The sequence below is a fragment of the Mesoplodon densirostris genome, chromosome 2, assembly GCF_025265405.1.
Source record: "Mesoplodon densirostris isolate mMesDen1 chromosome 2, mMesDen1 primary haplotype, whole genome shotgun sequence".
Taxonomy (NCBI): Eukaryota; Metazoa; Chordata; class Mammalia; order Artiodactyla; family Ziphiidae; genus Mesoplodon; species Mesoplodon densirostris.
Genome location: NC_082662.1, coordinates 33,521,040 through 33,547,406, shown reverse-complemented (window position 1 = coordinate 33,547,406; position 26,367 = coordinate 33,521,040). Strand labels below are relative to the sequence as shown.

At 52.7% G+C, this 26,367-nt stretch overlaps 1 protein-coding gene across 5 annotated transcripts; it reads right to left on the bottom strand.

Moving 5' to 3' along the window:
* Positions 1 to 389: 389 nt before the first annotated feature.
* On the bottom strand, positions 390 to 11,930 carry MFSD2A (MFSD2 lysolipid transporter A, lysophospholipid). Of its 5 annotated transcripts, none has more exons than XR_009530441.1 (14): positions 11,694 to 11,930; positions 10,128 to 10,259; positions 8,835 to 8,959; positions 5,154 to 5,277; positions 4,965 to 5,043; positions 4,442 to 4,599; positions 3,875 to 3,965; positions 3,635 to 3,756; positions 3,328 to 3,411; positions 2,700 to 2,783; positions 2,494 to 2,606; positions 1,899 to 2,042; positions 1,632 to 1,707; positions 390 to 846 (listed from the first exon to the last, which is right to left on the bottom strand). XR_009530441.1 is itself a non-coding variant. In XM_060082515.1 (14 exons), exons 1-14 carry the CDS (start codon positions 11,784 to 11,786, stop codon positions 783 to 785), a joined length of 1,590 nt encoding a protein of 529 aa, XP_059938498.1. In that variant the 5' UTR covers positions 11,787 to 11,930; the 3' UTR covers positions 390 to 782. The 5 variants fall into 5 exon arrangements, 4 of the variants coding, with proteins under 4 accessions (XP_059938498.1, XP_059938505.1, XP_059938513.1 ...); XM_060082515.1 differs by having other exon boundaries at positions 1,632 to 1,808; XM_060082522.1 differs by having other exon boundaries at positions 1,632 to 1,808; positions 10,128 to 10,256.
* Between the last annotated feature and the right edge of the window lie 14,437 nt (positions 11,931 to 26,367).

The window sequence follows — 26,367 nt, the reverse complement described above, 5'->3', positions numbered from 1 at the left end:
GAGCAGTGGGTAGTGGTTAAGGTACTAGAGTCTCGAAGACCTGGGATGTTACTCCAGTTAGGTCTCTCTTGGCTGTGTGAGTTTAGCCAAGTCCTTCTCAACACTGGGGCTCAGTTTCATCATCTTTAAAATGGGGACAGTCCTGACCTAGCAGGATGGTTCCCAGGATTAAGTGAGAACATCAGCAAAGTGAGAGGAAAGCTTCCACACCTGGGCCTGGTACAGACAGGTGTTTAGTAAATGTTAGCTGATGCTGTTATCACACCTCCACACACATTCTCGCCCCCCGGGGCACCTGCGGCTGAGCGCTCCCTCTCACTCTCTGCACCTTGGCACAGAATGGTTCAGTGTCAGGACAAAGACAGAAAACAGGCAGCTCCGTTTCCCAGCTTTTATGAAAATTAATAACATTAATAGCTCACAGACATATACATACAAACACACTGCTATGTACATGGTCATTAAGTTATTAATTAGTCTCTGTATAAAACGTTTCTACATTAGTGTCCCGGGCTAGGCCCGATCAGTCCTTGTGGCATATTCACAGTAGCAGCCCCTGGGCTTGGCCCCTGGGGTGGGCAGAGGGAGGCTGGTGGCTGTATGAACAGCCCGCCTCACGATGGGCACAGGAGGCGTCCTGAGTTGCTCACTCTTGAGTCTTTGGCTCCCTTCCTGGCATCTGGAGACCAGCTGTTCAGTGAGCAGCCTAGCAGGCCCAGATTCTTCATCTGGCCTGGTGACCCAGGCCCTGTGCATGGTGGCTTCGGGCCACCCAGCAGGCCCTAGAGGATTCTGGCTAGTTCTGTAGAGTCTGTGTCAGAGCAGCCCGAGCTGCTGGCCTCTTCCCTGCAAAAGCCAAAGGAGACGGGCTGGAGGAAGCACCCTTACCCACCTGCTTGTTCCCCGCAGGATCTTGGCTCTGAGGTCTTAGCTCACTGCCAGGCTGGTCTAAATCACAGGACATAGTTTGCTCACTCCCACTCTCAGCCCAGAAACTGCTGGTAGGTTTGTTCACTGTTCTTGCAGCCCACAAGGCACCCGAAGCCCCAGTACCATGCCCTGGCCTGGGCGAGCTGATGAGCTGGCACAACTCACTCCACCCTGCCCTCTGGTCTCCGCACCTGAGGTCCCGCACACCAGGAGAGCCGTGAAGAGTATGGGCTCTGGAGTCAGAACACCAGGGCTCAAACCCAGCTCTGCCCCTTATCACTTGTCACTCTTCCTGGTTAAGCCTCAGTGTCTTCATCTGCAGAGTGGGAATCATAGGAATCTCTGACACCCAAGGTTGTTGGACGGACCATAGGAGATCATGAGTACATTCTCTAAAATGTAAACTCCTTGAGGGCAGGGATTTATCTGTTTCATTCACTAGAGCAATGCCTGGCACATAGGCGTCCCATTAAGTACTTGTTGAATGAATAAATGTAAAACCACTCAGCACAGGCAGGCAGCCTGTGTTCAAGAAATGTTAACTGCCACGGTGATGAATCAGCTGGGGGAAAGGGCAGAGGAGGAGCTGTCCAGGGAAGATGTGCGGAAGGCAAATCTGGCTTTGGCCCCAGGAGGCACTAGCCAAGGGCTTAGACTGGATGATGTCCCCTCGTCCACCTCCCTGTCCCTTCCCCACTCACCTCAGAGCCTGCAGGGCCTTCTTGTTCTGCCGCCGCTTCTCCTCGTCAATGGGGTACAGCTTAAAGAGCAGCAGGCCTATGAGGATGAGGACTATGGGAGCCATGGTCACCAGCATCTTCAGTGTGAGCTTGACACGTGCTGGCTGGGAGCAGCCACGGGTCTGGTACCCAGTAAAGCTGTGGGACCCAGTGGTTAGGGGAGTGGTGAGGATGGGGCACCTGGGACCTACCCCTGCCCGGCACTGCCCAGACCCCCACCCCACTCACTCCAGACTGAGGGTGGAGATGCCCAGGGAGACTCCGGAGGCAAACTTGGTGAAGAAGACGTAGAAGGAGAAGAAGATGGGCTCGGTCCCGTGGATATGGGGCTGCTTCAAGTGGAAGTCATCAATGACGTCAGGCAGCATGGACCTATACACGGTGGTGGCAGCCGTGAGCACCCTTCCACCTAGCGACCCCACACCCCCACTAGCCCATGTGGTCCGTGTCAATAAGAGTGGTCCTCTGAGAGTTTGCAGTCCCACAGCTCACACACAGTTCAGTGAGGAGTGGGCAACTTCATGTGAATAAAAAAAGAAGGCCCCTTCCTCCAAGATGAAATAGCCCCAGATCTAGTTGCTCAGCTAGGCAAGTATAGAGTGCAGGCTAGAGCTGAGCCCCCATTTCCCACCCTGACTAGATGTGGTTGCGCAGTTCACAACCTGTACAACTGTACTGGGAAGACCTGCCCCACCCCCAACCTGGACCCACAGAATGGCCTGCAGGGAGAGAAGCCCCACAGGATTCTCCCTAAGGAGCTTCAGAACAGGGGGTGGGGGTGGGAGGGTGGGAAACATACCCAGCTGGGCCTATATATACTTACCAGGGTAGTAAGAAGGCAGCTGCCACACTGATGCCAGCTGCCACAGCTACCACGTATGTGACAATCAGGTTACTCTCCATGAGGGCCACCAAGATGAGAAATGGCACTGCTGACTAGGGGAGCGGGCACAGGAATATGAGTCAGCTGGGAGGCTCCCATCAGTAGCCCCCAAGTCAGCCCAGGCCCTGTCCTTCAGCCCCACTCACTGAGATCCCGATGTACACAGCCATCTTCTTGCCAAACCGGGTTAGGAACCACTGCCAGACGGGGATGGTGACTGTGGCCGAGAACTGTGGATGGGCAAAGGGGGAGGAGAGGGAAGTGGGTTAGAGCCATGGAATCCCCCCTGCTCTTCCCGGGACTCTAAAGGTGCTCCCAGCCCTGCTCAAGAGACAGATGACATCATCTGGACAGTTGAGGACAGGCACCCGATGGCTCTTCAGGGGAGCTGAGAGCGAGTCCCAATCTCATCTCCTGCCTTCTCTGAGCACAGAGCTCCGGAAGTTCTGGCTTCCACACCTTTGCTTTTGCTATGCTCTCTACTTGAACATCTAACCCCAAACCCTTTCTTTTTTTTCCCCCCAGTGTAATTGAGATATAATCGACATATAACATTGTACTAGTTCAAGGTGTACAACATAAAGATTTGATATATGTACCCAAACTCTTTCTTTCATTGTCCTACCTAAGCAGTGGTAGATCAGATCCAAATGTTCTGAGAAGCCTCCCTCATCCCTCATGACCTTGGGCCAGTCTGGGAAACGTCCTCTGGCTATCCAAAGAACCATCTCGCAGCCTAAGCCACTTCGGCCACCCTCGGGGCCCCACACGCACCATGATGGCCAGGAGCAGATTCTGGAATTCGTTGCGAAAACCCAAGGTGTAGGTGCAAAACAGAGCGAAGTTCCCCTCCACCAGCTGAGGGACAGGAGAGCGTGGTGGGAAGGAAAGGTAAGGAAACAGGTGATGTAGTCGGGGCTGAGCCTCCATGACATTCCCCATGCTCCAGGGACCCCTGCTCACTCCGCCTCCATTCCACCTGTCCCTCGGGCTTTGTCCCATCCTGAGTCCGAGGCCTACCCCGCCCCTTGTTCCACATACCCCCTCCTGCCCAGGCTGAGCATATCAGGGCCCGACTCACCATGAAAGCCAAGGAGGTGAAGAGGAAGCCGGCAATAAGCTTGATATACGGGCCATGGCTCATGACTAGCCGGAGGCCCCGAAAGAAGGGCATCGGCTTGGCCTGCTGAGTCTCGTAGGGTTCTGGGGGCCAGAGGGGACAGTGAGGCAGGAGCAGAGGCCCCTCCCCAAGCCTGAGGCCCAGGCAAAGGGACAAAACCACCCCACACTGGGGCCTGCGCCCCTCCCCAGGACCCCTCACCTCTCTGCTCCCGCACGCCCAGGGTCAGGATGACAGCGCAGATGACATAGATGGAGGCAATGACCCCTGCCGCCAGCAGGTATGCGTTTTGCTGTAAAGAGGGTAAAGGTGACATACAGAAACAGTCAGTCTGATTTCATCCCAGCTCCCAGCAGCTCTACTCAATGACCTTGGATCAGTCCCTTCTCTGGGGGCCTCACTGTCTCTATCCGTGAAATGGGAAAATCAGCCTGGGCCTGCTGCTGCTTCCCAAGGCCAAGTCCAGATGAACAAAAGGTTAAGAAGGCCAGGCTGTGGAGTCTGAGAGCCCACAGTTCAAATCTCCCCAAATCTAGCTTCTGCAACTCACTAGCTCGATTACCCTGGACAAATTATTTAGCCTCCCTGTGCTTCAGTTTCCTTATCTGCAAAGTGGGCATGTTAACACTTTGTATAACAGATGCCCAACATGTACAACATACAACATATACCTATACAAACACTAGTCATTATTAATATTTTGACGATAACGGCAAAATCACCCCATCATTCCTCATCTCCCCCACCCCTGCCCTGCCAGGGCCTTACCGTTTCTCTGAGCGAGGTGGCGCTCTGCGTGCGATTGACACCTTCCAAGGCTACTGTAGAAGCATTGGCGTCCTGGACACAAGGCGTATGCGCTTGGCCCACAATCTGCCCCTGGATTGCTGTGCCCAGCACTGTACCTAATACCTCCACGGTCATCCCTGAGCAGGAAAAAGCAAGTCCTTTTGAGGGGCCGCACGGCTTGTGGGCCCCCAGGGAGGAAGGTCAGATGGATATAAGCCCAGCTCTAGCCACAGGTTGATAGTAGCAGCTCCAGATAGGATGGTTACTGGATACTGGGGTAGATGGCACCTTGGCCTAAACTCACGGCCTCGCTATGTGACCTCTCCCTGGTCCTTCCACCTCCCTGGTCTCACCAGAGCAATAAGTTCTTTTTAAGATGGTTTCACACCCACTCCCAAGAGCAGGGAGCTGGGCCCACAAGGGAAGAAACATGGTAGGAGGGTCAGGGAGTGGGGGACCCTGGGTCCCTGGTGGGTGGGATCAGTGGGCTGGGGAGACTTACGATACGCAGTGGCAGAATCCCGCTCACTCTGCTCTGTGCTGATGAACATGGTGAGAGCTGAGTAGGGAACGTGGAAACACTGGCATGGAAGAGAGGCCCTCGGACAGTCAGACGATGGACAGACAGATGTGGCTTCGGGCACCAACCCCGGAGGCCCCAGGGACTTCCCGCACCCCTGCCCATACTCACCGTGACCAGCGTCTCGAAGAGGCAGTAGAAAAGCAAGTACCACAGGGTCTGGCCCTGTTGGAAGTCAGGCACAAACCAGATGAGGAAGTAGGCGATGATGGCCAGGGGCGTGGAGAAGATGATCCTGAGGAAGGGGAGGGTTTGAGTGGAGGCAGGATCAGGGCCCAGGCTGGACTGCTCTGCAGCCTCACAGGCTGCCCGGCAGGAAGGAAATTCCTCCCCCTGGATGCACCCGCCCCAGGGTCTCTGGGAAGGGACTGATGGGCCAGCCCAGAAGGGCACACTGAGGCAGGGCCCCCAGCCTACAATCCTGAGCACGGGGTATGAGGTCAGACCCTCCTGGGTCTTGCCTGCCTCTCCCCAGGTGTGAAGGCTCCAAAGACAGGGGCTTTCTATGGGCTGAGGGGCTGAGAATGCAGGCCAAGACCTCAGAGGGTGGGGCAGGGAGGCAGCAGGGGAGGAGAAGTCCCAGTGGGATCCCACCCATGTGTGCATACACAGGAGTCGGGGAGGCCAACTCCAGGTGAAGGTGTTCCTTCTGGAGCAGCCAGAGGGGAGGACTGGGCCCAGTGCCTCCCCCCATGTGAGTCCCACACCACCCTAGTTAGATCTCAGGATGGTCCAACTTCACGGCACCAGTATAGAAAGGCAGCAGAGAACCATGGTGAAAAGGCCTTTGGAGCCACACTTCCAGGATCCAGTTCTGGCTCTACCAGTAACTATAAATAACTTGGTCTTGGGCAAGTTATTTAACTTTTGAGGTTCATTTTCACATCTGTAAGATGATAATAGTAATAGCACCTACCTTACCTTCAACACTTACTCAAGAAATATTCAAGTGCCAACTCTGTGCTGAGCACTATTCTAATGACTTGGGACGTATCAGTAAGCAAAACAGACAAGTCATTGCCCTTGTGGAATTTACATTCTAGTTGGCAAACAAAAAATAAACATAAGATATATACTATCCAGCCTTAAAAAGGAATGAAATTCTGATACTTGCTACAACATAAAACTTGAAGACCTTATGCTAAGTGAAATAAGCCTGACACAGAAAGACAAATCTGGCATGATCCCACTTAGATGTGTCAAATTCACAGACAGAAAGTAGTTGGTTGCCAGGGGCTGGAGGGGAGCAAGGAATGGGATGTTTGTTAGTGTTTAACGGGTACAGAGTTTCAGCTTGGAACAAGTTCTGGAGGTGGTCGCACAACAATGTGACTATACTTAATGCCACTGAATTGTACACTTGAAAATGGCTAAAATGGTAAATTAAAAAATTTTTAAATAGTGTATTCTACCACACACCAGAAAAGCTACATAACATAGTAGACGGTGATTAAGTGCTGTAGAAAAAAGAAGGAAAGCAGGCTAAAGGGGATTAGGAGTATGTGGGTACAATTCACAACCAGGTGGCCAAGGTAGCCCTCACTGAGAAGGTGACCTCTGTGCCACGCCTCGAATGAGAGGAGGGAGTTGGCCTGGCAGAGCTCGCGGGGCAACAGTGCTCAGGTGGGAAATGTGCCCCAGCAGGCCTGGGGAGTAGGAAGGAGGCCACGGGGCCAGAGAGAGTGGCGTGAACATGGGAGATGGAATTAGGAAATGAGGTTGGACAGGAAATGGGATGCCAGGTCATGTAGGACCCAATAGGCCACTGTAAGGACTTCGGCTCTATTTCACAGGGTTGAAGTAGTTTTGAGACTTCAGTTGATATTAAAATGTAGAACAGTTCTTGGGACACAGCAAGTGTTGGCTGTGATTATCCCACCAGGAAAGCTCAGCGGGAAACTTCAGGGAGCTGCCGAGAGCACTGGGCTGGGAATCAGACCTCAGATCCATCCCTGCTGCATCTCCCATGTGACCCTGCTGACACTCTGCCTCTCAATGGGTGGCCAGGAACTCCAGGAAAGTGTTTTCAGAGTCTTCCTCGTCTGAAACGGAGGATTTAAATGCTGGCTGAGGGCAGGGGCTGCTCTGAGGCCTGGGAGGAGAGGGGGCCCCAGGGCTCAGGAGCCCTAGAAGGCCCAGCCTCTTTCTACACTGAAAGGAGAAGGGGTGCCAGGTCCCAGGTCCTGACGGGGGTGGATGAAGAGGAGGGTCATGTACATTACACAGCAGCGCTCAGCATGTGCTCAGACAGGGGTGGGGGTACCTCTCAGAGCTATCGCCAGGAGTTCCCACCCCGACAGCTGAGGCCACGTGCTGAATCACAAACCAGCCTGAAGGGCCCTCAGCTACTTCATCAAGCTGGTTGTCGCACGTGCCTGCGTGGGCGAGACGTCCTCAGATCTCACCTCCCAAGGGGAGGGTTTCCTCTGCTCTCCACCCCCTTGCTCTACCCCACCCCTCCCAAATCCTCAGGGAACCAGGGCTCCTCTGGCAGCCTTCACCAAACACTCCATCCAAGCAGCCGGGGCTGTGGAACCAAATGTGACTGGGAGTAAGCCGGGCTGCTGCTATTGCTGCTGCTGCTGCTGCTGCTTCAGGCTGGCCGGGGCAGCTGCCTGCCATTGGCTGTGTCTCATGAGGAGATGGGGCAGCACAGCCCCGCCCCTGAGCGGCTGCCAGGGAGGCGGGTACAAGGCCCAGTCTCAGGGGCTGGCTCACCGGGAGCCCCAGCAGCCTGTGCAGGTAAGACAGACTCTCCTGCCCACTGGCCCTGAAGCTTGGATCAAAGGCCCCAAGCTGGGCCTTTGCCAGGGGCTGGCGGGATTTCAGTGGGAGGGGGACCTCGTGGGAAAGGAAGCTGTGCTGGGGGGCAGGGACTGTGGGAAGAGCTTTGAAGGCCTTGAAGGCCGGAGACCAGGTATGGGCGCCCCTGGGGCAGGAAGGCGTCCACTCGAGCCTGGATGGGCTAGAGATGAAAGGGGCATGTCCCGCCCCTGCCCCCCAACCACCAAGCAGGATGTCCTGGAGAGAACCAGAGCCCTGGCCTGTCAGCCTGTCCCTTGCGCCTGCCTTTGCCATCTGATCTGTAGCACCACCACCCCCAGCCTTGCCTCAAAGCCTGAGGCTGAGGCGTGTAGGCTCTGTGTCAAAGGAAAAGGTAGTTCTCACGGTCCAAGGAGCCAGAGATTATGCTGTCCCTTCTGGGTTTTACCTTCCACGCTTACCCCTCCACCAGGAGCCACTCTGCAGGGGTGCCAAATTATACGTTACTTAATAAGTGCCAGAAATGGTTCTAAGCACGTTACGTATTAAAAATTTTAATTCTCACCACAACCCTGTGAGACAGGCATAATCATTATCCCCACTTTGCAGATGAAGAAACTTGAGGCTGAGATGTTAAACGTCTTGCCCAAGGTCGTACAGCTCTAAGTGGTGAAGCTGGTATTCAAACTGAGGCAGGCTGGCTGCAGAGTGTAACCTTTCAATGATTATGGGAAGTGATGGAGCGGGAGAAGTTAGAATTCCAGCTTCATGGAAGGGAAAAGGACCTTGGGGAGGAATGGGGCCTGGGCCAGGGGAAGCTGCTCAGTCTAGCAATTCGACCAGCCTGGGTATGAACTGGCAGGAGTTCCAGTGCCCATGCCTGGGGCAGCTGAGGCCTTGCTGGGGTTTTTGCATCATTCCTTCTCCTCACCCCCCAGCCTGTGACAAACCATGTGGAAGGACCATGGGGTAGCAGACATGTCAGAAGCCCCGCTTTCTACCACCTCAGAAGGAGCATTTTCTACTCACCAGGGCATGAGGCGGCCCAGGCGGGTCCAGGGGGATTTGCTAATGCAGAAGCCCACCAGGGGGTCTGTGATGGCATCCCAAGCTCGGCCCACAAACAGGATGATGGAAGCAGAGAAAGGATCCACCTGGGATGGGGAACAGGCAAAAGATGACTTCCTCATCCTTCAACTGATGGGCAACATCCACCCTCACCGATGGGCAAAAGCAGGGCTCCCTCCCCACTTCAGCCTGGCCATTAGGACCCTGTACTGCTCCCACCCAGGCCTTAAGCATCATCACTTGCCTTGTTAATAATGACAACAAGTTTCCCAATAGAAGTAGCACTGTGTGTCTCCTTGGTAACTTTCCCAGATATTTCCCCCTATGTCCTCCCCTCCACTGCCCTTGAAAACACTCCCATCAATTAGAATGAATCCAGAATTCAGTTCCTTGCCTCCCTCTCACAAGCCCCAACCACCTGATATCAGAAATAGCATTTGCTGGGTCACCGCAGTGGCCCTCAATTTCCCCATCTGTATAATGGGGTTATGATCCCTATCTTACAGGGTCAAGCTCTATCTTGGATGTGGAAAAAGGAATCAATAGAAAAAATAGACTGTTACTATCACTACCCATTCAAGCTATCCCCCTCCCCCCAAAGCTTCTAGGGCCTAAATAGACAGTTTCTCTGGACTCTTCCTCATCCATCAAGGCTCTACTATTACTATCACTCCAGGAAGCTGGAGAGGCCTCTCCCACACTGCAGTTTCCCCAGTCTGACTTTTCTAACTTTTTACATTTTGACAGCAGGTTCCCTGTATTTGCACCCCATTTAGGGCCTGGTCCGTGGGAGTTGCTCAAAAACTAGCTGCTGAAATGAAGTCATTTGTCCTTTCTGGGGCTTAGGGTTCCCCATCTATTAAGTGAATACAAGATGCCTTGCTTGCAAAGTCACCAACCCCTGAGCCAAGCCAGCTACTGCTGTCCAGCTGGGGGCATTGTGTGCCAGTCTCTTCTAAGAATGTCACAGCAGGCTCCATTCTATCACACCACCACCTACCCCTCCAGGCTCTGTTGCTCTTGCCAGGCAAGGAGGAAGGAGCTGACCTTGCCAGCTAAGACTCCTGGGGCAGAGACTCCCCTTCTGATACTCTCCACAGCCTTCTTATTTCTCATCCGCTGTGACTCTGAGAGGCAGGAGAGTAGGGATTCCCAGTCCCATTTCACAGATGGGGAAACTGACCCTACCCTGGAGTCCGTAGTCTCTCCCACCTTGGGGTGATGGAGGAGCCCTAGCGGGCTCAGCTCACTCACCTGAGCTACATCCAACAGGTAGATCTGCAGGAAGAACCCCAGGGCACAACCCGTCACCTGGTAGGGGGCCCCCCCAACTGCATAGCAAAGTTTGTTGCAAATGGACAACTGGTTTTTCTTCTTCGACTCCTTCTGGGAAGAAGAGGAAAGAATGAAAAGAGATCCACGATCCTGGCCTTCATCCTAGAAGTTTCCAGAGACAGGAAACTCTGGAACTCTGCCAGGAGGAACAAGTCTGCCTTGCCCTATTCCCACCCAGGGAGAGCTCACTTCCCACAAGAAATGAAAGGTATTCTCTGTTCTTAAAAATCTGGAAAAGGGGAATCCATACTGAGGAAGTAGCCCCTAAGCCACCCCACCCCAAACCCAGATCCTTATCAGCTCGTCTTCACTTAGTGACTCCCCCCAAGGCCTCAGTTCTGTTTCTTTCCAAGTTGGAGGGGGAGCACGTTCCAGCAATGGACCTGTCCCCACCTGGCACCAGCTGCCACAACCTGAAAATCCTCTTGCCGCCAAGAGCTGCCTAAGCCCAGCCCTGGCTTCTGCCCTGGTTCAGAGGCTAGTGAACCTGCCTACTGGGTAAGGGCTCTAGAGATCCCTAAGGGCCCAGCCCAGCTGGCTCTAGGCCCAGCTGTTCCTTCCATCTGTCCCAGAGCCTCCCTGACCCCTGGAGGCAGCCAGACCTTCAGGCAAACCCAGGAACTGTCCTACCCTCCCTCTCTCCCTGTCCCCCTCCCCCAGTTCCCAGGGGATCTTGGAGAGGGGAGGAAAGGCCTCTAGGTGCAGGGCTGGACCCTCTCTGGGTGGGGCACTAGGGAGGTTAAGGTTGCCCAGGGAAAGTAGGTTACTCATACATGGGAGCAGCATAATTGCTTACCCAGGCTTCTTCCAAGGATCGGTTAATAAAATTAAAACGAAAAGGCAGTCACCTCCTAGGCGGATATCTTTTGCCTGGGATCCCTCCCTGGGGCCGCCTGATGTCATTGGGTCCTTCATTATGTCTAGAGAGCTGGGAATGGGGCCGAAGGTCAAGACGCGCAAAGCGCCGCGCGCGGGCCGACACCTACACTCACACAAACGCCTGCGGAATGCGGATCCTTTAAGAGCAGAGCCCTTGCTCTTATGAATGAACTTGAGCGGCCCTCACAGCGGAGTTGAGAAGCAGGCGTAGCATGTGGGGGTGGAGAGCAGGGGGATGAGAGATTTGGGACCAAGGTGGGTTTCCCAGATTTCTGGGGTCTCTCTGGCGTCTAGGGCAGCAAAATTAAGCGGCTGGTCACAGAGGAACGGAAACCGACTAGGCAGAGCGGAGCCGGGCACCATGTGGAGCCGCCGGTGGGGCCGCTCCCCAAAGACACCCAGAGTGGGGAGTGGGCAAAAGGGGGCCGGCGCCTACAAACCTCCATCACTTCCTGCCTCCAGGGCACCCCAGGGCCCTCTCCCGCCTCTGGGTCCTCCTGTTCCCGGCTTAGCCCAAGGTGTCCCAGAACCAGGTTTATCCCGTGACGCCCCCACCTCAGCCTGCCGCCCACCCTTGACCCTCCACCCGGGGTGCCCGGCCCTCACCTTCACCTGGACCGGGCGTTCACCGGCTTGGAGGATGCCCGTGGGCAGCAGCCCCGCGGCGGAGCCGCTCTCGGCGCCCTCTCCTTTGGCCATGAGCCGCGGGCCACGCCGCCCCGGACCGGGAGGCCGGGTTGTTCCTCTGCTCCGCGATGTTCCTCTGCTCCGCGGGCCTCCGCTCCGCCCGGGCTCGCGTTGTAGTTGTAGCCGCCGCCGCCGCTACGAACGCCGCTGACTCGCTCACTGCACTCCCCACGCGCCTCTTAAAAGGTTGGGCCCTGCCCTCTCTAACTGGCCAATCCTGGAGCTCTGCTACACCGCCGCCAGCCAATCCTGGAGCCCGTCGGTCCTCCCGCCGGCCCAAACCCCTCTGCAGCTTGTGCCACCAAGCCACGTTCTCCAGCCTGGAACCCGCATCCGCATCCGGCTGCGCGTCTCCGCGCAACCCCGGGGTTAAAGCCGGAGACCCACTTGACAAGCACGAGGAACTGAGGTCCAAGGCTAAAAGTGACCTGCCCGAGGTCCCCCAGAGTGAGTTCTACCTGAGTGAGATCTACACCCCAAGACTTCCGATCCCCAGGCCTAGGAAAGGCAGGGGCTTGGAAACCTACTGCCCCCTTTAACGTCTGGAGTCAGTTCGAGTCTCCCTCTGCTCCAAACCTGGAGCATATAGCGCTGACACTTTCCTAACCGACGCCCCTCTCCCTTCCCCCAAGACGGACCATTTCTTCTTCCCGACATTGGCATCTGTGGGGCCCTCGCGATGGGGGAGAAAGACGAGGCAATGCAGGCAATGCAGTCGCAGTCGCAGTCGCTGCCGGCAAGAAGCTCCTAAGTTGTGGAGAGGAGTGGGGACCACAGCCATTAGCACACAATGATGATAACAGCGGCATTTTACGGAGAGTAACCACCGTGGGAGGGTGGTGCTATTATTATCCCCATTTTACAGCTGAGGGAAGGAAAACAAAGAGAAATGAAACAGCTCTCATGTGGCAGAGCCAGGCCTATAAGGTTTTGCCCCATTTCACATCCTTCCCTTTCCACAGCCCTGCGCTATCCCTCTCAGCAAAAATTATGAGAAGGCTAAACCTGTCTCCCCAAGAAGAAGGCCTGGGATAGGAAATTCCCCGGCGGTCCAGTGATTGGGACTCCATGCCTTCACTGCCGAGGACCAGAATTCAATCCCTGGATCCCTGGTCAGGGAACTGGGATCCCACAAGATGCGTGGCACGACCAAAAAGAAGCCCTGGGAGATACAAAGCTCTGGGTTGAAACAATCAAGGAAAGGTTTGAAAGAGTGCTGAATAATCTGGTCCTTGAAAGAAGATGGGGGACTTCCCTGGTGGCACAGTGGTTAAGAATCCGCCTGCCAATGCAGGGGACACAGGTTTGATCCCTGCTCGGGGAAGATGCCACATGCCGCGGAGCAACTAAGCCTGTGCACCACAACTGCTGAGTCTGCGCTCTAGAGCCCTCAAGCCACCACTACTGAGCCCGCGTGCCACAACTACTGAAGCCCGTGTGCCTAGAGCCCATGCACTGAAACTAAGAGTGGCCCCCACTCGCCACAACTAGAGAAAGCCCGCATACGGCAACAAAGACCCAACGCAGCCAAAAATAAATAAATTTATAAAAAAGAAAGAAGATGGGAGGCCAGACCCAGATGCCAGAAAACAGTCTTCTACCACCTCTGGGTCCCTTATGTCACCATCAGCCCTGGCTTCCCAGGCACTCAAGAGGCTGGGAGGGGCCTAGTTTGCACTGACTAGTGAAGTGGTTGCTGGGATGCTCAAAGGCGACTCACTCCTGTGCCTGTGGTTGCTCAGTGTCAGTTTCCTTTTTTCTTTCATAAAATCTGATTGCCAGCAGGAGAGATGAGGTCTGGCTGCCCCAGGATGGCCACACCAAGCTTCCTCATCTGCCCTAGCAGATCCCCATCTTGGCACATAGATCTTGGCCACTGCTGAGCCTAAGAGAGCCAAGATGAGGCAGCTGAATACTGTGAAAAGGGCCTGAACTGGCCCCCCCGGTCCTGCCATGAGCTGTGTGACACTGTTCTGTCTCTTCCCCTCTCTGGGCTTGAGTTGGCTGAGGTGACTGTACGATCCCTTCCAGCCCTAACATCCTCAGTCCGATGGGATCACACTACCACACAAGTGATTTAGACCCCTGCCAAACCGTGAGCTCTGGGAAGGTAGGAACCACATCTTTTTCACGGCCATATCCCCATTGACTAGCGGGGGCCTGACCCAGATGTGTTCAGTGATGCCTGCTCAGCCTCCCTCAGGTACAAGCACAAGGGTAGCCCATTCAGAAAAGCCCCAGGCCCCTCCATTTACTAGCTGTGTGGTTGATCCTGGGCAACTCAGTTAACTTCCCTGTGTATAAGGTGGAGATATTAAGTGACTACCTAATAGAGCTGTTTTGGATGTGAAACAAGAAAATGCAGGGGAAGTACTTAGCACAAGTGCCTGGGAGCCGAGGCTGGGCTGGTCCCCCCTCCTGGCCCGATTCCAGTCTGCCAGCATAGCAGTATAAGATTCCAGATATGGCCTGACCAAGCCAGCACAATAGGCCTATTATTTTCCGCAGTCTGGACACCACACATTGTTAATGCAGCCTAAGACTGCTGGGCTTTGGAGCCTTTCTCTCCCATGATTAGTTCCCATCAGGTTGTGGTCAACTAAATCATTCAGATCCTTTTCACTGGAGCTGGGGTCAAGTCAGGTCTCTCCCTCATCCTCTGCTTTGTGTAGTGTCTCCCCCTTCTTGAAGCTCACAGAACAACAGTGTCATCTTGCTTATTCCAGCCTGTCGAAATTGTTTTGAATGCTGGTTCTATTGCCCCCTGTTTTCTCTCCCTCTCTAAGTTTAGATCCAGGCTGCTCCTTGCGACTTCAACTATACCATCCAGCCTGCTGGTCAAGACAGAGCCCCATAACACATCACTAGAGACGCTCATTCACCACTGACCGAATCAGGGCCCTGCTAATACAACAGCTCCCAATTATTGCTGGGCAAGCACTGTGCTAAGTGCTTTAGGTATATACCATCTCATTTACGCACAGCATAACTGGGGAGGGTAGTTTTTATTACCCCCACTTTATAGATGATGAACCTGAGGCTAAGAGAGGGAAAGCAGCGACCAGTTTTATATACCCAGAGTCAGGCCTCTTTTTCAGACCATGAGCTTGGCTGTAAACTCGTCACTTAGAGATGTTGTCCTCTGGCTACGCACAGTCTTGACCACGTGTCTCCATGGCCCTCTTGGCTACTCTCGTTCCTACCCCCTTTCCCCCACACCACCAGGCCTGGGGCCCAAGAGGCTTTGCTGAGGCTCCGATCCAAGGTGGGCAGAGGGCAACCTTATCAGCTCCGTTAGCCTCAGGAGCCTGGAGCAGAGACCTGGGCCCATTCTTCAGAGCAACGTTCTTTTCATCTAGGATAGCAGTGAGGACAAGGGCTTCTCCCTTAGGAGCAGAAAGGCAGCCCCCCACTCTGAGGGGTACTATCCTTGCGGCCAACCTTGACCTTTTCTGGATCTAGCCCAGCCTCACAGTCAAGGACAAATACATTTCAGAGATCCCCTTGTTGCTCTCCACCTATCTGTGCCCTCACAGGGCACCATGCCCAGCCTGGTGGGCTTCATCATACCCTAGCGTACTCCCCTGAAGGCCTTTGGGGAAGGCCACCGGGTCCCCTGATCTTCTTGGGAGACAGAGCAGCAGAATTAAGTGCAAAGATTCCAAGGACAGGTCACCTGGCTTCATAGCCTATCTCTACCATACAGTTTACTTTTGGGCAAATTACAAAAATCTCCTGAGCCTCACTTTCCTCACCTGTCAAATGGGGATAATAATTCTGTGTATCTCACAGTGTTATCATGAGGATTAAGTAGGGTCCTTAGAACAGTGCTTGGCCTATAGTAAGCATTTAAAAAGTTGTATCGTCATCATTAACATCATCACCACCATCATCATCATTAGTAGTATCCTGGGTGAAGCCACACAAAGTGAGGCCACTTAAGTCAGAGGGGAGAAAATTTGATGTAAATGACTAGGGGCTAGATTTATATCTGGTGATTCAAGGTGGTATTTCTAGCCCTGTGGGATCCTTCCAGGGCAGGATTACCAGGTAGAGCTGTTGGGGTGTTGGTGCTAGGAGATTGTTGCTAAGTGAAGGTGTTGTCAGATGCCAGTGTTGCCAAGTGAGATAGTTTGCTTACAGCCTGTTATCCAATGGTAAGACCTCTTTAGTCCCTAACTGGCAGATCTACCACCCTGAGAAAAGGAGCCCAGCCCATGCCTGAAAACATACTTATCTCAAGAGCCACTAGTAAGTTTATACCCTAGGTGGTGGTGGTCTGAGGCCTGAGGCCAGGGAATGGCCAGGTTGAAGAGCTTACAAGAGCTGGACAAGCTCTTGCCTGAGGCTATTCCCCCACCTAGCCCTTTTGTTTGCCCTGGGGGGAGATGGAAGGGCAGAAAGTAAGAAGGAGGGACTCTTGAGGGTCCCAAGAGAGGCTCTTTGGTAAGGAAGTGGCTGAGGGCCCTTGAAGTCACCTGAGGCTACCAGTTCCTGCCTGGATGTTGGTTGGGCAATTGAGAGATCACTCCACAGGGAAGCCTCCTATCCGGGCTTCAGGACTGAGCTGGGTGATGGGTCTAACTTCTGAGCCTCAGTTGGGGCTGAGGGACATGGAGAGTGCCCAGAGACTCCTTGGGATACTTGGTGCCCGCTTCCCTACCTAGTGCCTCTGCATCTTCTCATCCTCGACTCCCCCAGGTTCAAGGTCATCTCCAGAAGAGAGAGACAGCCCTACTTCCCAGGAAGACTCTGACTGCTGAGGTGACATGAGAATGATAGAGTGGAAGAAGCTGGGTAGGTCAGCCTTGGCTCAGAAAGCCATGCCGTGGCACAGCTCTGAGGGAGCCCCAGTGGCTGGACCAACCTACCTGGTAGGCTCCAGGGTACAAGATCAGGTGAGGTGCTCTCTGGGCAGAAGCCCAAACAAAGCCTGGCCTCAGAAGAAGGGGTGGGGACTGAAGCCTGAGTGATACTGCTCGCTTACAGGCTGGCCAGGCCTCTGCCCTCCTTCTCTTTATGCTCATTCCATATTCCTGTGTAGCAGCTGTGCCTTGGTCTGCTGGCCTTGACCCTCTGAGAGCCGGAAGACTCTTTCAGAGTAGGTGACTTGTTGGACTCAGACCAACGTGGCAGAAGCAGAACCTGCCTGAGGTCCCGCCTCCCATCTGGGCCTCCTTTTACCTATCTATACAAAAAGCACTCTGGACAGCCCAACACCATGCAGTGGCTGCTTCCACTTCCACTGGCATGCAGAGACCTCCAGCTTTTGGTGGCTACCTTCAGACACATAACCCTGTGATCTCATGGTGATTAGGTGCAAGAGATAAGCATAGCTGGGGCCCTTAGAGAGTGTGGCCTGGAGTCAGGCTCATCAGGATTTGAATCTAGTTCTGTCTCTAGCCAGCTCTGTGACTTTGGGCAGGTCAGTTAAGTTTTCTAAGTCTCATTTATCTGATCTGTAATTTATCAGATCATCGTGTTATAAGATCAGGTGAGACAATGTCTGTGTACAAAACAAACCTTACAGTTGGCTCTCAACAAATGTTAATTTTGGGACTTCCCTGGTGGCGCAGTGGTTAAGAATCCCCCTGCCAATGCAGGGGACACAGGTTCGAGCCCTGGTCCAGGAAGATCCCACATGCCGCGGAGCAACTAAGCCCGTGCGCCACAACTACTGAGCCTACGCTCTAGAGTCCGCAAGCCACAACTACTGAAGCCCGCATGCCTAGAGCCCGTGCTCCGTAACAAGAGAAGCCACCTCAACAAAAAGCCCGCGTGCCACAATGCAGCCAAAAATAAGTAAATAAAATAAATAAATTTATTTTTTTATGTTAATTTCTTTCCTCTGATCCCTCTGATTGGCAGGATGTCTTTGATTAATAGACAGTGGAAAAACACTTTCTGATCTGGGTTTAAAACTTAAAGGTTGAGGGTCTTACATTTTTAAAAAAAAGGATACTTGGGGGAGCTGTAAAGGTGGCCTTGTCAGTACATTCACTGAGACTATTCGGTGTCCACCCAGCAGCACAGAGATGAATAAAGCATGGATAATCTTATCCTCTGAGAAAGTAACATCTAATCATAGAGACAAGTGTAAGCAGAATAAGTTATGGAATGATGTGACAAAGGCCTTATAGAGATCTGTCTGAGTACACATTTGAAAACATCAGCTTCTGTCTGGGGGGTAGAAGTCTTCAAAAGCTTCACAGGAGGTGGTGATGCAACCAAACCCTGAAGAATGATTAAGAGTTCCTGAGACAGGGAAGGGCATGCCACCCACAGGGAACACCACAGACATGGAAGTGTGTTGGAGGATGGTGGGTGCAGGAACACTGAGCAGCTTGGACTGGCTGGGCATTTGCTGGCTGGGGATCTGGTAATCCCTGAGGCTGAGAATATGGAGAGAGGCCTTGTATCCTCATCCTGAAGACACTGGGGAGCCATTAAAAGGATTAAATACAGAGGAGTAAAATGACCACATCTGTACTTTATAAAGATGACACTGTCACTAGCCATCCTCAGACCCTCATCTCATCTCTCCTGGACTGTTGCAGCAATGCCCTAACTGGTCCGCTCTGAGCCAATCTCCAACAACAGATGAATTTTTTTTTTTTTAATTTGGCCTCGCCACGTGGCTTGCAGGGTCCTAGTTCCCCGACCAGGGATCAAACCTGGGCCCTCAGCCCCTCAGCAGTAGAAGCACGGAGCCCTAACTACTGGACTGCCAGGCAATCCCCCAACAGATGAATTTTCAAAAAACAAATATGACTTTTTCATCCCCCTATTTATTGATTGATTGATTTTACATTTATTTACTTATTTTTGGCTTCATTGGCTCTTCATTGCTGCACACGGGCTTTCTCTAGTTACGGCGCGTGAAGACTACTCTTCCTTGTGGTGTGCGGGCTTCTCATTGCGGTGGCTTCTCTTGTTGTGGAGCACGGGCTCTAGGTGCGCGGGCTTCAGTGGTTGTGGCACGTGGTCTCAGTAGTTGTGGCTCGTGGGCTCTTGAGCGTAGGCTCAGTAGCTGTGGCGCATGGGCTTAGTTGCTCCGCGGCATGTGGGATTTTCCCGGACCAGGGCTCGAACCTGTGTCCCCTGCATTGGCAGGCGGATTCTTTTTTTTTTTTTTGCTGTACACGGACCTCTCACTGTTGTGGCCTCTCCCCTTGCAGAGCACAGGCTCCGGACGCACAGGCTCAGCGGCCATGGCTCACAGGCCCAGCCGCTCCGCAGCACGTGGGATCCTCCCAAACTGGGGCACGAACCCGTGTCCCCTGCATCGGCAGGCAGGCTTTCAACCACTGCGCTACCAGGGAAGCCCAGCAGGCGGATTCTTAACCCCTGCGCCACCAGGGAAGTCCTCAATAAATGTTTGATGAGTGAAAGACTAAATGAGTGAAGGGGCTGTAATAGCCACTTCCTCCATGTTTCTGGGCCTATGGGTCTACATAAAGCGCTTCCTAATTTCCTTTCTGGTAGAAGTGAGACCAGAGAAAGGAAGGAACTTGCTCAAGGTCACAAAGCAAGTCAGCAGCGGTGGGACTCTGTTTCCCATCCATTGGGATTCTGAGGGCCAGCCCTTGCAGAGAAATCCCCAGGCCATGTTTTGCCTGGCATCTGAGTCCCCAAGATGGACCCTCCAGACCAGGACTGGGAGGACCACAGAACACTCCCCCTGCCACACACACAAACATCAGCTCCTTGTTCCCTCCTGCCAGGAGTAGGGTTGAGATCTGGAATTCTTCCACCTCGGCTTGCAGTCTTGATCTCTGCCTTTGGGGCTGCCTCTAGGCGGAGCGTCAAAGATCTGCTAGTCTCTGGGCTGAGTGTTGGGGTCTAGGCCACCCTAACTAGTAGGTTAGACTCTGAGTTCTGGAACTAAGATGAGTCTGTGCTGGGTTCTAGACTTTGGGGCAGGTTCTGAGCTGGACTCTAGGCTGCTCTGGGCTCTAGATTTTGGGCTTTGTTTTGACCTGAATTCTGGACTCTGAGCTTTGGGTCCTCTGGCTCTGGGTTCTAGGCTGTGACCTGGGTTACAGGCTGAGGGTCCAGCTCTAAGTTCTGAGCTCTGATCTTGGGCTCTGGCTGGCCTTTGGGCCAGGTTATGCTCTGGGCTCTGTGGTCTGGGTTCTGGGCTGGACTTTGGACCAGGGCTGGGCTTGTTTGGGCTCTGGGTTCAAAGCTCTGAGCTGTACGTTGGGGCTGGGGTGGGCTGAGTACTAAACCTTAGGTGGTAAGCTGTGATCTCTGTCCTCTGAACTCCAGGCTCTGGGCTTACACTGGGTGGGAGGAGGGGGTTACAGAAGGGAGAGTAGCACATTCTTGAGCTTCTCCCTTTGCCTCACTTCTCTTCCTGGAGATTTTTAGCTTTAATTCCTCCTCCCAGAGGAGAAGACCGAAGTGAAGGTGGTAGTAGCCTTCCTTGAGATGCCGAAGACTTCCCTGGTCACGGGGAAGAATGAGAAGTGAAGGGTAGGGCAGGTGGCATGTGGAGGTGTCCTCAGGTGGGCAGGATCTATTCTGGTTGTTATCAAGGACCTTCCCACAGAGCAGAGTGTAGTGAGGAAGCACAGGTGAAGCTCATAGCAACCATGGGGTGAGAGCAAAGGGTTCCTACCCCCACCTTTCCTTTCCTTTCCCCGAGATGTCACCCCACCCTCTGTTCCAGCCAGGAGTTGGGCTTGAAGCTCTTGGACCCCAGAAGAGGTAATTTCCAGGGCTCACCAAAGCCTTTGCTCAAGTCCATCCCCTTACCCTGACTGCTTTCTCCCTTACAATGGACCTCTCCACATTTTATTCCCCTTCCTCCCCCATCTGCTCTGGAGCCTTTTGCCCAGCAGGACTCCTCCCCAGCCCCACTGCTGGACATGCTCACTCCACGACGCTGCCATGAATGCAAGGCCCATGTGCTGGTGACAGAATTCACTGAAGGAGCAGGAATTCCTGTAGGGAAATACAACTGGGAAAAATCATTTAAAATTGTACATGACACATGACTGCCCGAGGGGAAAAACAACCAAAACCTGTTAACAGGATGTCCCCTCATGAGTACACTCAGTTCCTAACTTTATTCTCCTGTCCCAGATCTTCCTTCCCTCACACCCACAGAAAGAGACCACCTTTTCAGTTCTCCATTGGGCAAAGTCTCCATTAGGCTCTGTGCAGGAAACCTCACCCCCTAAGCCACATGGGATCAAATCAACAGGATAAGAAACACTCAGCAGAATACTCGCCAAAGTCTGAATTATTCAGTCTAGACGAATTTCACAGCAAGAGCATGCAAAAGTATAGGAAATAGACCACCAAACAGCCTAGGGTGGGCTTGGCAATTTTGATTCTCAGTGTCCTGTCCCTCTAAAGTCTTTCCACCAATGAGAAGTAACAAGCTATGCCTCCTCCTCATTGTTCAGATTTGGCCTTTTGGGTGAGTGGGGATGGCGGGGTGGGGATAGAGTGGTTAAATGCAGATCAACTACACACGTACGCCTATAAAATACAAGTGTTTATTCTCAGCAACAGTATAGTCTAAATCCATATTGAGGAAGAAAAACACTTTCCTAAGAGCCCTATAACTGGGTTCCTGCCCATAGTGGGGATAACTCGAATTATCTTTTACAGCAATGGCAGATCCTCTGAGCCCATCCTTTTGTTTCAGGCTATGCCCCAGCCTACCATGTATAAAAACAAGCCTGCAAAGAGCATTAACCTGGGCTTCCCTGGTGGCGCAGTGGTTGAGAGTCCACGTGCCGATGCAGGGGACACGGGTTCGTGCCCCGGTCTGGAAGGATCCCACATGCCGCCCGTGAGCCATGGCCACTGAGCCTGCGCGTCCAGAGCCTGTGCTCCGCAACGGGAGAGGCCACAACAGTGAGAGGCCCGCGTACCGCCAAAAAAAAAAAAAAAAAAAAAAAAAGAGCATTAACCTATGATAGTTCCTCTTGGGTATCTAATGTCTTTGTAAGAGCTTTTTTTAAAATAAATTTATTTATTTATTTATTTTTGGCTGCGTTGGGTCTTTGTTGCTGCGCTTGGGCTTTCTCTAGTTGCGGCGAGTGGGGGTTACTCTTGGTTGCAGTGTGTGGGCTTCTCATTGCGGTGGTTTCTCTTGTTGCGGAGCACAGGCTCTAGGCACACAGGCTTCAGTAGTTGCGGCATGTGGGCTCAGTAGTTGTGGCTCGTGGGCTCTAGAGCGTAGGCTCTGTAGTTGTGGCACACAGGCTTAGTTGCTCTGCGGCATGTGGGATCTTCCCGGACCAGGGCTCAAACCCATGCCCCTGCATTGGCAGGCAGATTCTTAACCACTGCACCACCAGGGAAGTCCCATTAAGAGCTTTGAAATGATTACTTCCTTCACTTTGGACCAGATGAAAATCATAGGGAATGGAGGGCTTGAATTCTTCCTGTCCCAGAGCGAAGCATTCCAGAAATGTGGGGCATTGGGTTTTCCAAGTACACACTCATTCTGTACATCTCAGCTCCAGTCCCCCACTGTGACCACTGCATCCTCCCTTACAGCTCTGTTTGTCTTTAAAAAGCCTCGACATAAAACACACAGGGCTGTGAACCTCCTGGGCATGCTCAGTTCTTAACATGTTTCATGTTTGTTCATTTTGTCTTCCCAGTCTTCAGGAGCCCCAGGATGCAAGGACGAGACTAAGATCCCTTCATTCAGATGAGCATTCACTGAGCCCTGACTCTGTGTCAGGCAGAGTCCTCAAGGAGTTCAGAGTCTAGAGGGAGAAACCAACAGGTAAATAAATCATTACAGTAAGGATGTGATAAAAAAAAAAATTATGATAGGGGCTTCCCTGGTGGCGCAGTGGTTGAGAGTCCGCCTGCCAACGCAGCAGATGCGGGTTTGTGCCCCGGTCCGGGAAGATCCCACAAGCCGCGGAGCGGCTGGGCCCGTGAGCCATGGCCGCTAAGCCTGCGCGTCCAGAGCCTGTGCTCTGCAACGGGAGAGGCCACAACAGTGAGAGGCCCGCGTACTGCCAAAAAAAAAAAGAAAAAAAAAATTTATGATAGAAAGAAACAGAGGAGAGATATGGGCAGGGTTGCCATGTTGCACACGTCTGGGGGTCTGTATGATGGGTCCCTCCAGAGTTGTGCAACGAGACTGCCCTGGTCATGTGTGAGCCCAGAGGAGGCATCTGATCCAGTCTGTAGAGTCCCTTGAGGATATCAGGCATTAGCTGGGGCTCGAAGGGCAAGTTTGCCAGGCAGACAAGGAGTGAAGGACCATCCAGACAAAGCAAACAGCATGTATGAAGCCACAGAGGGGTGAGGCAAGATACTAAGTGCTAAGAACTGTCAGGAAATCCATTTTGGCTGAAGCACAGAGCACATGTGGGGGAATGCCAAGAGCTTTTTGTTAAATGAGTTAATGAATGCAAGAAGGACTATAATAACAAAAATCATAATAACCAGCATTTGTTAACCACTCACTCTACGCCAGGCACTGTACTAAGTGGTTTCAGTGAATTTCTCATTTTCACCACATCCCCGTGAAGTAAGTTCTTTAATATCCTCTCCTCTGCAGATAAGCACAGAGAAGTTAGTTTACTTGCTCAAGGTCACAGAGCTAGTGGCAGAGCCAGGATGGAAACTCAGATGTCCTGGACTCTGGAACCCTGAGCCATTGACCACTGCTTCTCTTAACACTAGGGTCCTTAGCTTTGGGCAAGGGTGGCCTCAGTGCAGAGCCAGGTGGGCACCAGCAGTCACATCAGCCCCCCTTTGGGCTTCGCCAGCAGCAGTGCTTTCACTGTCCATGGGTATTGACAAGAGTCAATGGTTCCACTGAGATCCTAAGCAGAAGGGGAAAAAGAGGAGGGAGCCTCATGAGTGAATTCTCCGGGCATTTGTGAGAAGCCCCTGGGTTGCCCAGAGCTCCCAGGAGGACTTTGAGGGAGGCTGGGGTCCTGCAGAACCAGAAAAAAACACACACACACAATTTGGTGACCGTGTTTTTACCCTAGGCATGGTTACACCCTGAAAAAATGTCAAATTCTCTTCAGGTCTCTCATGTTTGCATGTCCATGACACCTATTTTTCAACCCCATCAGGACCTCCCATCCCTTGACACACCCCCATCCTCTCCCAACCTAGCATCCCTTCCTAGTTTTACTTTGTCTTTCCTCCACAGGGCTGGCATTTCTTTTGCAGACATATTCCCCTGTCCTCATCCTGGGTCAAACCCAACTGGTTGCTTTCTCTGCTTCTATGCCAGCCTTCTGCAAGCTGCTGGAGGAAACTCTGGAATCACATGTGGTCTCCGAGCTCACCTGCTCCAGAGCCCTTTGCTTGATCCCTGCCAGCTCTCAGGCTTTTTTTCTCAGCCTCATTCTAGGGCATTTCCCTCTCAGCATGACCTTAAAGGACCTCTTCCTTTAACCCTCTTTTCTCTTTACCCCATCCTCTCCCACCACTTCAGTGACCATATTTATACTAATAGACTGTATTATATTCTATACTAATATACTAATAACTCCTCAATCACAGCTCCACACAAATCTGGATGCCTCAATGTGTATTTCACACGGTTGTTAATAAAAACTAACTTTTTTTGATTTGTTAGACACTGTGCTTGGTAGATGACATGGACCCTGCCCTCGTGAGCTCACAATCCGCTGAGCAAATAGAACTAGGCAATTAGAATGGAGGGTGTTGGCAGACAGAGCTGAGGGGACAAGCGAGATAGCCGATCCAAGGAAAGTGTATCAGTTAGGCTTGGATTTGGCTGTAGGTGACAGAAAACCCCAAATCACAGTCATTACAACCAGTTAGAAGTCTGGAAATAACTAGTCCAGAGCTAGTATGGTGGATCCATGGCCATCAGAAACCCAGTGCTTTCTGTTTTATTGCGCTACCATCTTCTGCCATCCTTAACACAATGCTTCTATCTCGTTGTCCAGGATGACTGCTCAAGCTCTGGTCATCACGGTTGCATTCCAGTCAGTCCCGAGGAGGAAGGTGTGGAAGCAGCATGCTCTCCCTTTAGAAACAGTTCCTGGAGGTTGCACAAAATCCTTCTGCTCACAAGCTGACTAGCACTTAGTCACAGAGCCACACCTAGCTGCAAGGAATTCTGGGAAATAGAGCTTTTACTCCAGGCAAACTTTGTGCCCAGCTAAAGAGCAGTGTTCTATGACTAAGGACAAGCAGGGTAATGGATATTAGGGGACAACTAGTAGCTTCAACTTCAGAAAGCATCCTGATGAGCTGATGCTTAACCTGAATTGTGAGGGATGAGTCAGAGTCAGCCAGGCAGAGTAGGGTGTTTGGGGCAGTGGGCTGCAGAGTGCATTGTTGGAAATGCAAGTGATTCAGGGTGTCTCCAGCATGGAGTGAGGGAAGACACAAGATCACATTATCTAAGGAATGATTCTGAGAGGAGAGGCATGGCCCGTTCTGAGGAAAGAGGCACACCTAGAGCAAGGGCAGGGAGGAACCAGCCCGAGTTAAAATTAGGTTCCTCCAGAGATCAGCTGCCTGAATATGCCTTGGACTTACAAGTCCCTAAACTTTCCTTCTCCGGCCTGGAGTTCCAAGAGATGCCGATTTGCACTTGGGCTAACTCAGCTTAGCAGGGAGGCTCTGGAAGCTCTGGAGCTGGGCTGCAGTTCGAGATAATCATCTAGGGCCTGTTAGTGGCAGCAAGGCCAGTGGCCTCAGCAGCCTCGAACGCTGGTCAAAGGCAGGGCAGTGTTCACATGAGCTACCAGCTGTAGCATCCTCCCCAGACACATCATCAGGCCTTCCAAAGGTTATATTTATTTCCCCAGGCTGTTTGGAGACATCAGGGCAGGGCAGTCAGCTGGGCATGGAGCGTCTGGCTCTCTAGAGAATAGACTCAACACCCTTGACTCGGCGCATACTGCCCTCCTCTGCTCTTTCAGCAAGTGGACAATGACCTTGGCCCGGGTCACCTCAGAGAATTCAGCGGGGTATTCCAGATATGCCAACACCTCCCCACTGCCCACTGCCTAACAGAGCTCTCCAGCTTACACTCTCACCCTGTCCCACATCACATACAGACATGCCACATACACACATTGCTTGGACCACATACTCAGGTCCACATACCTATGTCCACATATACAGTTATCCATACACAAAAGTCACATACACATCACACACATGCTACGTATAGGCACAACCCTCCAACTACCCCCTATCATTTATAGACACACATATTACCTACAGACATATACACACTACACATGATATTCTAACATGCCTATACCCCCCACACACCATGCCACGTATACATCAATACCTACACATGCACACACCTTCACATCACACCCAGACTCCCACTGATGGTGGTTCCTGGGTCTGGGGAACAGGGTCCCCAAGTTCCCTCATCCATAGGAACCCTTGCATTTTGAGCTTTGATGGGACAGAGACTCAGTGAGGCAATCAGAGGGGAGAAGGAGGCAGCCTACCTCCCCAACTGAAATATATATACTCAGCCCCCAACAAAGAAGGAAGACTGGCCTTTCCCCTATTACTCTATGGACTCATGTTTGCACCTGACGTCAGGGACATGTAGTTCTGGGCAGGGACTCCAGTATTCCAGTAGGGT